The 18,009-nt window shown below is 32.8% G+C and overlaps 1 protein-coding gene across 1 annotated transcript; it reads left to right on the forward strand.

Annotated features, from left to right (window-relative positions):
- The first annotated feature begins 16,095 nt into the window (after positions 1-16,095).
- Positions 16,096-17,456, forward strand: LOC131144982 (uncharacterized). Its single transcript, XM_058093988.1, has one exon. The coding sequence runs from the start codon at positions 16,400-16,402 to the stop codon at positions 17,138-17,140; it is 741 nt and encodes a 246-aa protein (XP_057949971.1). The 5' UTR covers positions 16,096-16,399; the 3' UTR covers positions 17,141-17,456.
- Positions 17,457-18,009: the final 553 nt, after the last annotated feature.

An 18,009-nucleotide genomic window follows, 5' to 3' on the forward strand; every position in this document is an offset into this window, starting at 1 on the left:
TATCATTCACGTTTCACATTTTATTTCATTGCATTGTCATGCCATTGTCATTTCATTGCATAACGTTTTCATTTCATTCCTTTGTACTACAGTCGCTCTTTAGCCGTCATCAGTTAGTCCACATAGAAATGCACTAGAATTTGCTAACAGTTAGTCCACATGAAAATGAGCTAGATCTACTAACAATTAGTCCATATAGAAATGTGCTAGAATCTGCTAACCAGGCTTTCAGCTGTCGTACATTTACCCAACATCTTTCAGCTGTTTCATCCAGCATCTTTCAACTATTTACATGGTTGCATTAACACACACAAGCAACATAGTCTATGTCATGTTTTATTCACAATACATTACTTACTTAACCAGTATCTCATTCATTTAACATATATTTCCACACAACATTCTATTTACTCATGCCACATAATCTAGCAATAAAATTCATACACTACCTGTAAAATAAGCCAACCAACATTTAATGTTATACACTGAAAATACCTTTCATTTCTTACATAATTATCCTAAAAATATTTCTCACTTTCATCAGTTCATTTTTGCATATACATATCTAATAAACAACCCTAAACTCGAAAAAAATATAATTTAAACAGTTGACATTTTACCCATACCAAAACATATACACATACATATAACACAATTTATTTTTCCATTAAATTCATAAAAATTATAATTTAATATATATTTTTCCCCTTACCTTATTTCTTGAACTACGTCAACAGGGACCTCGAAAAGATGTCTGCAGTGCTCACCCAGATCCTGAAATTAAATTCCTAATTCCAATAAATTAATCCTAAATAAAATATTTATTTAATACTTCCTAAACCCTTAAATACCCAATAAATAATTATCCCCTTAAATTTAGCCAAAATTTTCAAATCCCACTCTCGCTTTGGAGTAAGGCCTAGAAAATCCCAATTGGAAATTTATCCACGTCAAAATGACGACGACGACTAAGACCCTGTGGTGGTATCCAATCGTCGATTTAACCGCATATTAATAGCGGAATTAGGAAAATGGGAAAAAATTACCTTTCCCCAAGAGCAGTGCCTAAGCCATTCCCGTAAAAAATCTGCTCCAGTAAAAATATCAGCAGCGGAATCAGGAATCCAAGGGCACTTTTCGTTTCCTGATCCGCTGCAAATCTGCTAATAAATGTGGAGAGACAAAGACAGAGACGAAGCGAACAGGAAACAAAAAATATTCAAGGGGGGGGGGGGGGCGGTGCGTGCCTCTGTAATTCTCCTTCTTCTTCTTTCTTCTTCTTCTTCTTTCTTCTATCTTCTTTTACTTTATATATATATATATATATATATATATATACACATATCTTATTTCAATTATTATTTTTTTAAATCCAACGTAATAATGTTTAATTTAATAAGTAATTATTTAATTATTTAATTTATCTTAATTTAATTCCTTTAATTTTAAATCTTTTTCTTCTTATATATATATATATATACATATCTAATTTCAATTAGTTTTTTTTTAAATCTAATGTAATAATGTTTAATTTAATAACTAATTATTTAATTATTTAATTTATCTTAATTTAATTTAATTCCTTTAATTTTAATTTTTTTTCTTCTTTTTTTCACGCCATTCCTTTTATTTATTTATCTGTTATTTTATTTATTTTTTTCTAAATTATTTTAATCATTTTAAATTTCCAAGTCTTTACAATAAGTGTCTCGGTTGACCCAACCGGTCATAATTCAATATGTTGACTTCACTCGACCGACCATTTTAAAATAAACATATTTTCCTAGGTCGACCGAACTAACGCGTGTCTGACACCCCAACGACTTGGTCGACCGAACTCATAGGTCAAATTGGCCACGGTCGGCCGAATCCCATGAACGGTCAACCGAACCTAAGTCATGGTCGACCGAACCTATGAAGGGTTCAAAATCGCCTTGAGATGGTTGACCATATCCACAGTTCGAAATTATCACGGTCGACCAAACTTGGTAAAGTGGTCGACCGAACCTCTCGGATTGGTCAATTTTTTACCACAAGTAACAAAGGTTATTTTTAACTAAATATGTTTAATCTTTTTTCAAAATACTTAGCATGCTCTCAACGGTCATGTTTTTCCCCAAGTCTATATATACCTCATCATTACTCAGATTTTAACACGAAATCAGATTGCAAATCCTCTAAAAATATTTTTGATTTTTTCATTCCTTTATACTCTCTCATACTCATTATATTGAAAATCTTTTCAAGAATAAATTTATTTGAGCATTTGTTTTTCACAACAAATATCATTTACTCTCATTTGCTCTTATTGTTTAAAATCATTCCTTGAGGGTGTAGGTTGTGTTTCTCCTTATATTTCTTTGATAAATATCTTGGGAGAAATATTTTTCTAGCTTGTGAATCTTTAGCATTTCTATTACAAGATTCATAAAGCTTATCTTACCTTTGTTACAAGAATTCATTTTTGGGCATAACTCTAAAATCTCCTATACTTTATTTTGAAAAATATTTCTGGAGATTGCTTTGGAGAATTTGAAGATTTTTGAAGTATACCTTGCATATTTTTATCAAAGATCATTTATTATTATTTGGGCATAAATCAATTAAAGTGCAAAATTCTAAGTTCTCATACACTTCATTTGAGAAAAAGTTTTGGGAGAAAATTTTTATTAAGATTTACATCTTTGAAGTGCTTTATCATATACATCTAACTCAAAGATTGCATAAGTCATTTTGACAAAATCACATTCTCACATTGAGTTTGATTTCATATCATACATCAGTGTATTTGTGCATATTGGTGTACACATCAGCTTTTGTTAGAAGCAATTTACTTGTACACAAATATTTTATTGGTTGTATTCCCGATGTGTGGTTAGAAGAGGGAGACTATCCCTGTAAATAGTCCCAGACTTGTTTAGTAATGATTAAGAGACTACCAGACCGGTTCAGATTCGGTTAGGAGAATTAGATGCACTATCCTGTAAGGTATTGTAATCGGTGTCGCTCTACCCGCAAGTAAGTAATTAGTGGAATCTTCTTACTTGTGAACTTGAGGCAGGAACGTAGGCAGTATTGGTCGAACCCCGATATCATATCTGATGTCAATTTTATTTATCTGCAATTTATTTTCCGCACCTATATGATATTTTTTCATTTCTTTGATTAATTCATTGAAAGTTTGGCCTTATTGAGATTGATTTATTTGTTTAAATATTTGTTCAATAATTTATATATTGAATTGGTATATGTTATAGACAGACCCTAGGTCATGGTATACTGTTGTTTGATAAGTTATACCTAAGAAGAAATTTTTTTAAATACTCAATTCACCCCCCTCTTGGGAATACACCAATTCCAACATTAACAAATTAGACATATGAAATAAAATTGTTTTCATGAGTAAAAAGCGTCAAAAATTTTATTATCGTTCATTTATTCATACAAATTTTATAAAAATGAAAAATTAGCTAATTTAAAGTATGTTTTGTTCTAAATTTTATAATAATTCATATTGAGATAGTAATTAAATGTTAGAGAGCCATAAAAATATATATTTAATAGAGCTATAAGAAAAATATAAAATAAAAATATAAAAATTACAATAGCATGCTCTACTCTGCAACAAAAGTCTGATGCAGCGGCAGACAAAAACTTGGGGCTTATTTAGTTGTAAAAAATAAATTTTATTCCCTATATTAGTTTTTCAAAAAATGTAAAAAAAAAAAAAAAGGTTAATTTTTCACTTTTACAACATTGTATAAAATTGTTGGGTCCTACCCACATTAAAAAAGAAAAAAAAGAGGCTCATGTTGGTGGAAGCCCATTAGGGCAAATTTAAGGAGGCGGCAGTGTGCGAGGCACCGCAACAGTGAAGAAAAAAATTGTGTGTGGCAGTGTGTGAAATAGAGGTAGTGTGTTGTGCAGTATTTATTAACTCAATGATCGGAGGTCTTTTGTGATCCGATCTTACTAAAATTTGGAGACCACGTTCGGGATTTGTTGACCTTTGATCTGGACAGTGGAGATATATTTTAGAGCTTTGGTGGACTTGATTTTGTAGTACTGACAGTAACTGCATTTGAGTGACTTCTTTTCACTCATTCTTATTTTATTATGATTCTTTTGGGAATCTTTTTTATTCTAAGTTTGTGAGCATTTTTTGTGATTGTACTGTTATAATTTTTGGCCCTATTATAGTGGAAATTTTATTGGATCTCATAGGCCCATGGTTTTTACCCTTCACATCGGAGGGGTTTTCCATGTTAAAAATCATGGTGTTCTTATTATGGTGTATGTGATTTATTACTAAGCATTTAAGTAATTTTCAGAATTCAGTAAACCAGTTAACCAACATGAAGATAATTTTAGATGATGAACTACAAGCTTTATTGCTATTAAGTTATGTAACAGATAGTTAGGAGACTCTTATAATATCTCTTAGCAACTCAGCCCCAAACGGTGTGTTGACCCTATCGTTTGTTAAAGATAGCTTGTTTAATAAAAAGACCAAAAGGAAAGAAATGGGTATAGATAATACCCAGGTACTTGTTACAAAAGATAGGTGGAGAAGCCGATACAAAAATAAAAGGGGTAGAAGTAAAAGTAGAAGCAAGTCAAAGTTAAAATTTAAAAATCTTGAGTGTCATTATTGTGGTAAAAATGGTCATATCAAGAAGTACTGTTACAAGTGGAAGAGAGAAAATAAAAGTAATAGTGACAAGCAAGAAAAGAAGGATTAGGATAATAATGATCGTGCTGTCACTATTGTTGGAGATGATTTGGTTCTTGCTTAGGATGATAATGTAATTAGTGTTGCCTATAATGAAATTAGTTGGGTGGTTAACAGTGGTGCCTCCTTTCACGTGACATCAAGGAAGAATTTCTTCAGTTCATATACTTCCGGTGATTTTGGAGTTTTGAAGATGGGAAACGATGTTGTGGTACCGATAGTTGGCACTAGAACTGTTTTCTTAAAGACCAACAATGGAACAAAATTGGTACTCAATAGTGTCAGGCCTGCTCCTACTGTTTGTCTGCATTTGATCTCCGCTAGAAGACTTGATAATGATGGATATTGCAACTTCTTTGGTAATCGACAATGGAGACTTGCAAGAGGAAATTTAATTGTGGCCTAAGGTAACAAATTTTCTAATTTATATTTTATGAATGCTTTTATTTGCTTGAATTCTGTGAATGCGGTTGATAACAATATCACATTAGAATTATGGCACAAGCGACTCAATCACATAAGTGAGAAAGGACGCTATTGCTTGGCCAAGAAGAATTTGCTGTCAGGCTTAAATGGCGCAAAACTAAAAAGATGTGTTCACTATTTGGCCGAGAAATAGAAAAGGGTTTCATTTAAGAGTCGTCCTCCTTCCAAAAAATCAGAGTTACTTGAGTTGATTCATTCAATGTTTGTGGCCCAATAAAGGTATGGACACTTCGTGGTGCACTTTATCTTGTTACTTTTATTGATGATCATTCAACAAAGCTTTGAGTTTATGCTTTGAAATTCAAAGATCAGGTGTTTGATATGTTTAAAGATTTTCAGGCTTTTGTTGAGAGACAAACATGAAAGAAGATAAAATGTATTCGCATTGATAATGGTGGCAAGTATTGTGGTCCATTTGATGTGTACTGTAGACAACGGGGCATCAGACATCAGAAGACACCTCCTAAGACTCCTCAGTTGAATGGTTTGGCAAAAAGGATGAATAGAACACTAGTAGAGAGAGTCAGATGTTTGCTTTTAGAAGCAAAACTACCTGGATCATTTTGGGGCAAGGCATTATATACTGTTCTTCATGTAATTAACTTGTTTCCTACTATTGCGCTGCAGACTGATGTCTCTGATAGAATCTGGTATGGGAAGGATGTTTCCTATGACCATCTATGTGTGTTTGGCTGCAAAGCCTTTGTTCATGTGCCTAAAGATGAAAGGTCCAAGTTAGATGTCAAGGCAAGACAGTGCACATTATTGGGTATGGTTAGGATGAGTTTGGCTACAGGTTTTATGATCCAGTGGAAAAGAAATTTGTGAGATGTCATGATGTAGTCTTCATGGAGGATCAAACCATTGAAGACATTGGCAAGGCAAAAAATTCTCAGTTTTCAGGATAGTGATGACTCAATTGACTTAGATCCGACTCCTTTTGAAAATTTTCCTAATATATTTGAGATTGAAAATTAGTATGATACAAAGGTAGATGTTCAGAATGATCATGTGGTGGAAGATCATGAAATTGTTGATGAGGAAGGTACTTCGACTATTGAACCACCTACAGCTTCACTCAAGAGGTCTACTAGAGACCGACAGCTTTCCACAAGATATCCTATAATTGAGTATGTTCTTCTAACTGATGAGGGAGAACCAGAGTGTTATGAAGAAGACATTGAAAGTGAGCAGAAGCAACAATGGTTTCGTGCAATGAAAGATGAAATGAAATCTCTGCATGACAATTATAGATTTGAGTTGGTAAAATTACCTAAATGTAAGAGAGCTTTGAAAAATCGGTGGGTTTATAGATTAAAATAGGAAGAAAATTCTTCACTCCCACAGTACAAAGGTAGATTAGTTTTTAAAGGCTTCAGTCAGAAAGAGGGGATTGATTTTGAGGAGATTTTCTCACTGGTAGTGAAAATGTCGTCAATCCGTGTTGTTTTGGGCTTGGCTGTTAGTCTTGATTTAGAGGTTGAGCAGATAGATGTGAAAACTGCTTTCCTCCATGGTGATCTCGAGGAAGAAATTTATATGAACATGTCTGTGGGTTTTGTGGTGAAAGGTAAGGAGAATTATGTTTGTAGATTGAAGAAGAGCTTATATGGCCTGAAACAAGCTCCTAGATAGTGGTATAAGAAGTTCGAGTATGTCATGGTTCAACAAGGCTACAGGTTTACGACTTCAGACCATTGTGTATTTGTTAAAAAATTATCTAATGATGATTTCATTACTTTGTTAGTTTATATTGATGACATGCTCATTATTGGTCACAATGCTTCTAGAATTGATAGGTTAAAGCACGTGTTGAGCAAATCTTTTGCCATGAAAGACTTGGGACTGGCACAACAGATTCTTGGCATGAGAATCTCATGTGATAGGAGTGCTAAGAAGTTATGGTTATCTAAGGAAAAGTATATTGATAAGGTACTTCAATGGTTTCCGATGGAGAAAGCCAAAGCAGTAAGTACTCCTCTTGCTACACATTTCAAGTTTAGTAGTAAAAAGTCCCTTTCTAATGATGAAGAAAAAAGAAACATGGAAAGTGTTCCATATTCATCTGCAATTGGTGGCTTAATGTATGTCATGGTTTGCATAAGGCTAGATTTAGCTCATGCAGTTGGTGTAGTTAGTATATTTCTCTCTAATTCAACTGGAGAGCATTGGAATGCTGTGAAATGGATTGTGAGGCATCTCTGTGGTACAATTGATTTGAAACTCTGTTTTGATTCTGAAAAACTTGTTCTGGTTAGCTATACAGATTAGGACATGGATGGAGATTTGGACTCGAGAAAATCTACTTCAGGTTATTTGATTACCTTTGTAGGGGGAGTTGTGTCTTGGAAATCCAAATTGCAAAAATGTGTTGTTTTGTCCACTACAAAGCTTGAGTTCATTGCAGCTATTGATGCAGGTAAAGATTTATTGTGGATAAAGAAATTGGTTCATGAACTAGGATTCACTCAGAAGATGTATGTGTTATTTTGTGATAACCAAAGTGTTATTCATCTCAGTAAGAATTCAACCTTTCATGGTAAATCAAAGCATATTGATGTGAGATATTATTGGATTCAAGATATTTTGGATTCTAATTTACTTGAACCTGAAAAGATCCACACTGATAAGAATGCTACTGATATGATGAAATAGGTGGTGTCTCATGCGAAGCTTGAGTTGTGTGCTGAGGCAGCCGGTATCAAAATTGTTTAATAATCTTAATGAATGTCTTCTCCTCTTATGGGCTAGAGCGGGAGATTTATTGGGTCTAGCCCACATAAAATTTAAAAAAAAAAAAAAAAAAAAAGAGACCCATGTGCGTGGAAGCCCATTAGGGCAAATTTAAAGGAGGTGGCAGTGTGTGAGGCAGTGGTAGTGTGTTGTGTAGTCTTTATCAACTCGATGATCGGAAGGTCTTTTGTGATCCAATTTTGCTAAAATTTTTGGAGAGCACATTTGGGATTTGTCATCCTTCGATCTAGACGGTGGAGATTTGTTTCAAAGCTTTTGAGGACTTGATTTAGTAATACTGACAGTAATTGCGTTTAGGTGACTTTCCACTCATTCTTATTTTATCGTGATTCTTTTAGGAATCCTTTTTTACTTTAAGTTTGTAAGCATTTTTAGTGATTGTACTATTGTAATTTTTACCTCTATTATAGTTGAATTTTTATTGAGTCTCATAGGCCACGTGGTTTTTACCCTTCACATTTGAGGGGTTTTCCACGTTAAAAATCGTGGTGTTCCTATTATGGTGTGTGATTTATTATTATTATTGGTTGGTTATTTTTGTTCATCACGGATTTAATTTTTGGGAAAGATTTATCCACTGTGTTAGTTGTCTTGTTACTTTCCCAACAAAAAAAACAAAGAATATAAATAATTTTGCAACTATTTGCTTATGGGAACACTTTTTTTTTTTTTAAATAATTATAAAAATATAATCATGTTTGTTAATTTTTCAAGTTTATAGAGAAAAGTTAGAAAACATCTTTTATTATTTTTTTAAATTTCCAACTCTTACTTTGTATGTGGGAGCATGACATTGGTTCTTGTACTTCAATTTATATTAGGTATTTATAGAATTTCTTCCAAATCCACACAAATCCAAATTTAAATTTTAAAATTCATGATCCCAAATATTATATTAAAAAAAATTTTAAATAAAATTTAAAATTAAGGTATATTTTTTGTAATTATTTTGATATCTAGATATAAAAAATAAAAACTATTTTGGACATTTAAACAAAACTCTTTAATTTTTACCTTTTTAATATGAATCTTGGAAAATTAAAAAATAAACTAAAAATTTTATAATTCTTTGAAAAATTAGAAAAATGAAAAATGAAAAACTTTTTCAACAATAAAATAGGCCCTTAGATATTTTTGGAGGACTAGCATGGTTTTCTGGTCAAGGCCTCCTGTTCAATGATCATAAACTTGCATATGATCTGAGAGCAAGTATTGTAATAGATCAAGATCTTTAGTTTATTTGATCTTCTGACTATACATTGCCTTTCTTTGGGGTATGCAGTATGCATACCAAGGGACTTTGAATTGTAAGTTTTCAACATCAGATTACATATGCTGATGTACCAACGTAAAGAAGAAGACATGAAAGAGAAAAAGAAAGATTAAACAAGAAAGTTATCAATTTTGTCGTTGCATGGAAAACAGCAAACGATCATAAATTGACAGACCCTATTACAAGTCTCGCTTGAAAAGGATTGATGAACAACTATATCATACAGGTGGGGTTCTATTTCTTCTTCCACCCACTTCGCTTCTGCTTGGCCGGTATTAAACATTATTTATCAATGTAGAAGACAACATTCCTAATCCAAAGACTTTTGAAGTTTGAGCCAGCAATTTAATTTTACTTTTCCTGTTTCATTTAGTCAAAAGCCATTAATTTCTTCATGAATAGCAACAACAACCCTAATAATATATCTCATTTTTTCCCCCTACTTACAGTGCCGAAGCATCCATTTCTTCTTTATAATTCCACTGCAAGCATCATCAACATAAGCAGGCTCTAGGGCAGAGGAACAGAGTAAAGAACTGCAACACATGGATCTCACTCAAGGCCCGAGAACAAGTGAGTTGTTTCAAGCTCACCATGGTATTCCTCCGCCATAAGCGAGGGTATGTATGTGTATGGGTATGATGGGATTGCACTATAGTAGTCACCAGTTACTTGTTGGTAGTTCGTATATGTGTATTCCAGATATGATTTTTATGAATGAGAAATGGCAAATTTCGAGAACGAAATTTTTGTAAGGAGGAGAGATTGTAAGAACTCAAACCGTGATAAGTGAGTTTAAATATTTAAAGAGAGGGGCATTTTGGTAATGGAGCAGGCTTCGTTGACGAAGCTAGATTTCGTCGACTAGGAGAAGTCGAGGAGTTTTGGAAACCGGGAATATCAGGATTCGTCGACAAATTCCTCGTCTCGTCGACGAGAAGACTATAGGGCCTCGTCGACAAGGGCACCATTTCGTTGACGAGTTTGTCCGAGTCAAAGGGCTATAAATATCAAATTTCATTACTTCTTTATTAAGAAACTTCAAATATCTCTCTCTCTCTCTCTCTCTCTCTCTCTCTCTAGAACTCTTCCTACTCTCTCTCTCTCTCTAGATTTCTTCGCCGATCGTTGCTGGAATCGTGAATCTAAAGTTACCGCAAGGATCATGGAAGGATTCTCTACAAGTTCTACAGATCGGAATCCCGTTTCGGAGATTTTCGAGTTTTGGCGAAAAATCGAGATAAGGCTCGGTTTTCATTTCTAATCCGGTAGTTTTGTAGGTAACAGTGTCGTGAGTATATTCTGTACTATGATTTGTAGATTTTGGAACTCGGTTCGCTGTTTAGGGACCTTGGAATTCCGGATTTTCTTTTCGGGAAAAAGGTGAGAGGTACTATGTTTATATTGGTTATTTTTGAAATCAGACTCAGTGGAATTGTTGTTCACGGTCCTGTGTGTATTTTGGCTACTCATTTGGAGGGATCTAATGGAAAAAATTATGGGTTTTTCATTATTACAGTTTTGGGAAAAGGGGGCGACTAGTTGCATCCCTGGTTTTATTGAAAACCGTGGGTATATGTTGATTTATACTGTGTTATTGGGATGACCGTGCCTTGACTTGTTTAAACTGTATTTGTTTGGAAAACCATGATTTAGATTACCAAATGGGTGTGGTTTGTTTGGTTATATGAGCATGCATGTTGAACCAGTACCCATATCTCATTTTTAACCCCTACTTACAGTGCCGAAGCATCCATTTCTTCTTTATAATTCCACTGCAAGCTTCATCAACATAAGCAGGCTCTGGGGCAGAGGAACTGAGTAAAGAACTGCAAGACATGGATCTCACTAAGGCCAGAGAACAAGTGAGTTGTTTCAAGCTCACCACGGTATTCCTCCGCCATAAGCGAGGGTATGTATGTGTATGGGTATGATGGGATTGCACTATAGTAGTCACCAGTTACTTGTTGGTAGTTCGTATATGTGTATTCCGGATATGAATTTTAGAATGAGAAATGGCAAATTGAGAACGAAATTTTTGTAAGGAGGCGAGATTGTAAGACTCAAAATATATTGAATATATCTCTCTGGGAATATGGGGCCCAAATAACCCTGACGTAATCTCGCTACTTGGAGTAGCGAGATTTAAGTCATGTGTCATTTTGGGATTTTTTTTTCAAAAAAATATTATTTAATATATATTTTTTTAAAAAAAATTGATAAATATGGAAATAAATTCTCCTGCATAATAAATAGGGAAATAAATTTTTTTAATATATACATAATTTTAAAAAATGATAAATCAGGAAATAAATCTCCTGCGTAATAAATCGGGAAATAATACAAAATTTAATTCTTTCTCTTATTACTTTTGAAACAATATATTTTTGAAAAAAAAAATTCCTATTTAATTATATCTATTTTTTCTATTTAATATATTTTTGAAATTTTTTTTAACTTAAAAGTATTGTTTTGTTCACTAGATTTAAATATAGAAAATGTATACAAGATACCCAATTCTCTATTTGGTTCATAACAAAAATAAAATTTCTACATAAGATTCTTGTGAGTTGCATGAAATTAAAATTTTCATATTTTGTAAGCATTGTCACATGTGAGTATAAAGATAAGAGTGTTACATTTTTTAAAATTTTATATTCCTCAAAATATAAAAATTGTCGTCATATATGACTTTCTAATAACCAGTTAAATGTAAAAATAAATATCATGAAGACTTTAAAAAAAACTAATGGTCTATTTAGTTATGAAAAATATTTTTAATATTTATTTTTAGTTAAAAAAAGTATTTAAAAAATAGCTAATTTTTCATTTTTTTAGAAATTTTTCTAAAATAAATTAACGGTATAAAAAATTTGACACTATTTTCTTGTAGAAATAGTTCTATTTTTATTTTTATTTTTTTTAAATAATTAAAAATGACGTTCTTTATTTTTTAAAATTCATATAGAAAAGGTAACAAATATTTTTTACTGTTTTTAAAATTTCTAACTCTTATTTTGTTAAAATTCCCCGATTTATCATTTTTTTTTAAAAATATATTAAAAGAATTTATTGCATAATAAATTAAAAATTTGAATTTTATTTAAATTACCAATTTTAATTGTACCTGAAATTAATATGTATATATATATATATTGACACAACAAAAAAAAATACTTTTATATTTACTTTAATACCATATTTTTTTGAGATAAATTGATTCTTCATTGTAAAAAAATGAATATAAAAAAATAAAAATGATACCATACTTTAAATTTTAATTATTGAGATTAATTAGGTGGTTTGGAGTCATTTGAGATGTTCCAAAAGATCCATACATATTAAAATTATGCGTAATAAAAAATAAAAAAATAAAAAAATTAGGGGATATTTTAATTCAATTAAATTATCAATTTTTGGGATTTTTTTTTTAAAAAAATATTAAAGAACCAAAGCAATGCATACAAAGTAAGAATTACAGATAATTATATGAATATTTTAGAAAATTTTAAAATAGTGTAATATATATATATATATATATATTAAGAAATAATAATAAAAAGTTATGAAGATTTATTCAAATTTTAAAATACAAAATCATTTATAAAATTATTATGTACTATATATATATATATATATATATATATATATAACTTTTTATTATTATTTCTTAAAATAATAAATATAAAAAGTGGAGAGACGCAAATGTTTTCTTAAAATAAATATTAAATTATTATTTTTTGTTGTGTCAATAAATATATATATATATATATATATTAATTTCAGATACATTTAAAATTGGTAATTTACATAAATTTCAAATTTCAAATTTATTATGAAATAAATTCTTTTAATATATTTTTTAAAAAAATGATAAATCGGGTAATAAATTTATCATTTATTATTATTATAATAATAAACCGATTTATTACGTATAAGAATTTATTTTCTGATTTATCATTTTAAAAAAATATATATTTAAATAATTTATTTCCCAGTTTATTATACAGAATAATTTATTTCTTGATTTATCATTTTTTTTAAAAAATATATTAAATAATATTTTTTTTATAGAAATTGAGACGTAATAAATCTCGCTACTTCAAATAGCCGCTTCTCTAACTAGTGAGATTACGTTAAAGTTATTCAAGGAAATATTTTCCTCAAAAAGTATTCTTTAATATATATATTTTTTAAAAGGGATAAAACCGGAAAAAACTACGATTGTCTTAGTTCCTTGCGGCCCTATCTGGGCTTGAGGCCTAGCACATTACCATGTTTTGTCAAAGTTTGTAGAGAGCTGTCTGCACAGTTCAGATGTACACATAATATATGACAGTTGCACGGGCACGAACACTGCACACACACACACACACACATATATATATATATATATATATATATATTATAGGTGATCTGACCTTTTCTTTCTGCAATTCAGCCTCCAATTTTCGTATCTCAAATAGGCACACCTCCATGAAATAGAAGATTAGCCGCCAAAACAAGCCATCCTATATAATCATCATCACCGACTTAAGCAGAAGATCCGTTACTAGTTTTCAAGAAGCTTAGTTAGAGCTGTACACAAGCTCTCAGCAATGGTTGAGGGCAAGAGAGTTTAGGTTGAAAATAGGGCCCACACCCAGGTTGAAGAGTTTAGGTTGAGAGGAACTCCATTGTGATTTAGGCATCACATCTGCAATTCCATTACTGCCCACAGAGGAAAAGTATCTGGGCATTCGTATGAAGCTTGATGGTAACGTTGCTATTCCTTCGAAATGTTTTTGAGTGGACATCTTAAATTTAACAGACAGACAAAGCTCTTCTGGGATATGATGATGATAGTTTTGGTGACTGAAAGATTGAAGTGAGAAAGACTGAGAAAGCACTTTTCTCTTTACTAAGAATATATATATATATATATATATATATATATATATATATATATGTAGAAGTTCTTAGTTAAAAAAGCGAAGCAATGAAAATATAAACAAAGATAAAATTAACAAACTAGTTTTACAAATAAATCAAATTAAAAACGTATCATTATATTGCATATGTCTGACTATTATTCGGGTACAAAGGCAACTCAAACTTTGGCCCTGCCATGATGCTATCCATGATAATTTGCTACAATTATAAAAACATATATGCTCTAAAATTCATACGAAACTAGATCAGGATGAAGATCGCAAGCCTCCTATATAAAGCTTATATTTCATAAAATTAAATTGTTATTTTTGGGTCATGGTAGACATCCTGGTGGTATTTTAGATTTGGATCATGAATAGGATAGAAGGGGGAGGTATGAGAGATGAGTTACCTCCCATTCTGTAGCCCAGGCACTGGCACCCAGCCAGCAAAAAGATAAATAAAAAGTTATTATTTGTGGTGGTGATGGTGCAGACTGGTGTGCATGAACAAGCAAAGAATAGGGGCCTGGCCCTTGAAAGTAAGTGATAGGTGAACATGTGAAATCTTTCTGATTTGTGGTGAGTTGAGGCCCAAGTGGGTGTAAACCCATTAATGTTGTGGGCGTCAGACTAACAGATGACGTGAAATCTAGCTGTATCGCTCGATTTTCCGTGATGGAAAAGGAATAGTAAGGGAAAGCCTCTGGGACTGGATCGCATGTGAGCATATAAATGAGTGATTGCCTAATCAGCCGAAAAGAAGAGCAGTAACTATACAAATCAACTAGTGATAAAATACCTAATGTTTATACAAGTGTAAATTCCATTTCAAGTTTTTAAAATTTTGTTAACTTGCATTTGATAACTGTAACATTATGATATTTAAGTATTTTTGTTCACAGAATATAATATAAAAATTGTTGAGAATTCTATTTGTGAGTTTGTTCCACATTGAAAAAATTGAGTGGATGATGGATATTTATATACATGATTGAGCCCAAGACCCAATAGATTTAAATTTTTAGGTCAAGTTGGTATTCACCCATGTGTATCAAGCCCACCCATGAGTTCCTATAATCTTAACAAGTGGTATCAGAGCTAACGGTTCATAACTCTGGATGAGCGACATCATAAAAAGTCGAGACATGAAACTAAATCTTCTGACGTGCTAACAGTTGGAGGATCAAGTGTGTGATCGAAACCAATAAGGATCATCTAGGTTATGGATGGATCCTAATAGGGTCAAGACATAGGAGGTAAGATTGGTTCGGAGACAAGTGGAACACAATCCGAGACATGTAAGACACCAGTGGTAAGGCCCACTTGAGCAACTATTGGAGAATTGACTTTACTCCCAGAAGTGAGACGGTTTCCGTTCAAGGAAGAGCAGTTAGAACGGAAACTGTCCAATACTCTATAGGCTTAAGCTTTTGAGTCAAGTTGATATTCACTCATGTGTATCAAGCCCACCCATGGGTTTCTCCAATCCTAACAAAGATTCGATAATTTTATAAAAAAGAAGATGTTTTTTAGCATAAAGTGACAGTGCAAAAATTTTATAAATCCATAATATAAAATAGGCAAAAAATGATTACTATTACTTCCAAATTTCACAATAAGAATTTCTATTCCTATTCTATACTATGTCTAATCAAATCACATGAGATTTCTAAATACAATTTTTATTACATTCTTATCTTAATTCATTCTATTTTGGTACAAACCAAACTTAATTTTAAAGTTTTAATTTTTATTTTATAGAGATCTCTCTACAGTGATTTGAACAAACTTAAATATAAAACTTTAAAGTCAATTTGTTACAATTAAAATTTTATGGAGTAAACCGCAATTTAGTAAAATATCATAAAAATATTAAGGTATTAACCCATTTTATTTTAAACATTAAATAAATAAAAAAAGAAGCTCTTATGCAACAACCGACTCTTTAAACCCTCAAGACCTCAACACATTACACATGCATCATCAAAACAATAATTTTCACACTTTCAACTGGTCCATGTAAATTGGAAATGATAATAAATGATTGCAAGTTGCCCCTAAAGCCAAAAGTCAAAACTACCTTCTTTTAAGAAATCGAATGTATCCCCCAATTTAGATTTATACAAGATCAACAAACCTCATGATTCAAACTCATCATAGTCATCAAACCACTCTTCCACTCCACAACCTCTCTTCAGCTCTGATCGATCAACCAGGGAAACAGAAAACAGAAGGGAATTAATGGGTTTTCAAAAAGAGAACCTTGATCTGGTTTTAGTCCCAAGTGGGTTGCTGATCATGTTTTCCTACCATCTTATCCTCCTCTACAGATACCTCAATCTTCCTCACACCACCGTCATCGGCTACGAGAACAATGACAAGAGAGCTTGGGTGGAGAGAATCATGCAGCTCGACAACAAGGACATAGGAATTGCTCTGCAAGTCATTTCGTCGAACATCTCGGCGGCAACTTTCTTATCCTCTGTTTCCTTAACTATGAGCTCTCTGATCGGCGCCTGGACCGGCAGCTCCTCCGGCGCGATTTTTCAGAGCAATTTGATCTACGGTGACCGGAGACCCTCCACAATTTCTATAAAATACATAAGCCTTCTCATCTGTTTTCTCCTCGCCTTCTCATTTTTTGTGCAATCCACGAGGTGCTTCGTGCACGCAAATTACCTGATAAGCACGCCGGATACGGATATTCCAGAGAGAAATGTGGAGGTGGCGGTGATAAGGGGGGGTGAGTTTTGGTCGCTCGGACTTAGATCGCTTTATTTTGCGACTAATTTGCTACTGTGGTTTTTTGGCCCGATACCCATGTTTGCTTCGTCGGTGATAATGGTGGTGCTCTTCCATCACCTTGACTCCAATTCGACACCGCTGCACCGGTATGGGTCTTCCCGGAGCCAAGCAGTGAAAAGGGTTGGCGACCGGCCGGCTGCCGGAGCAGCTACCGCCGAGGTACGCGGTGGCAGTTAAGTTGGGATCAAAGTCTGAAAATTAACGTTGTCCATGACAATGTCAACGGAACTTTTTTATCATTATTCTTCTTAATGTTTCTTTTTGTTTTGCAATAAGAAAGTCACGAACAATGACAAGAAATTTATACATAGGATAGGATGGGGAAATTATAGCGGGCGCAATTCTAACTTATTCAGTGCATTATGTTTGCCACGCTTGTTTCGTACGTTGGGATAAGCTTTCATCATGTAAATATTAGTGTAAATTTATTTTCTACTAGTTGTTTCTTTGTCAAATAAGGTAATGACTCTTCAATCACTTTGATGTTTTCTAATGGCAGATGAGATTTTTATATTAAGCTCTTTAGGGGAGGGTAAATGTTCATCGGTCTTGTAAAATTCACTAGCTATTGTTAACGTGTTTAACTTATTGGTCTCCTTTGCTAAACACACAATGTTAACGGAGGTGTTGTTAATGAATTACGCTGCTTCAATGTTTACTGTTTGTTTGCCACTACTTTCATAATTGCTTACTGCTTCTACTGTTATCTGATTGAATGTTGATGAAAGTGTTTCGTGGATGAATTGTGGCAAACGATAGGTTGGCTAGTTAAGTAGGAGTGCTTTAACTGGGGCAGCATGGTCCTTTCACAAAGGTGTGAAAATAATCGGCCCGTGACACCTGGTATCAGAGCTCGGTTAGTTGCTACGTGAATTTAGTTGTTTTCGTTGTGGGGTTGGGAAAGTTTTGGTAAGTGACCAAGATACCAATCAATGTTGAGAGAATCAGCGTGCTGGAAGCATAAAATGAGACAACAGCCAATAATGTAGCCGTAGAGGTGGCCCAATTGAGGGAACTTGTTGATAAAGTGATGGGATTACAAAAGC

Source organism: Malania oleifera, chromosome 12, assembly GCF_029873635.1.
Source record: "Malania oleifera isolate guangnan ecotype guangnan chromosome 12, ASM2987363v1, whole genome shotgun sequence".
NCBI classification, from domain to species: Eukaryota; Viridiplantae; Streptophyta; class Magnoliopsida; order Santalales; family Ximeniaceae; genus Malania; species Malania oleifera.

Coding starts and splice junctions, on each gene's coding strand:
- LOC131144982 (XM_058093988.1), top strand. CDS start 16,400: ATGGGTTTTCAAAAAGAGAACCTTGATCTGGTTTTAGTCCCAAGTGGG.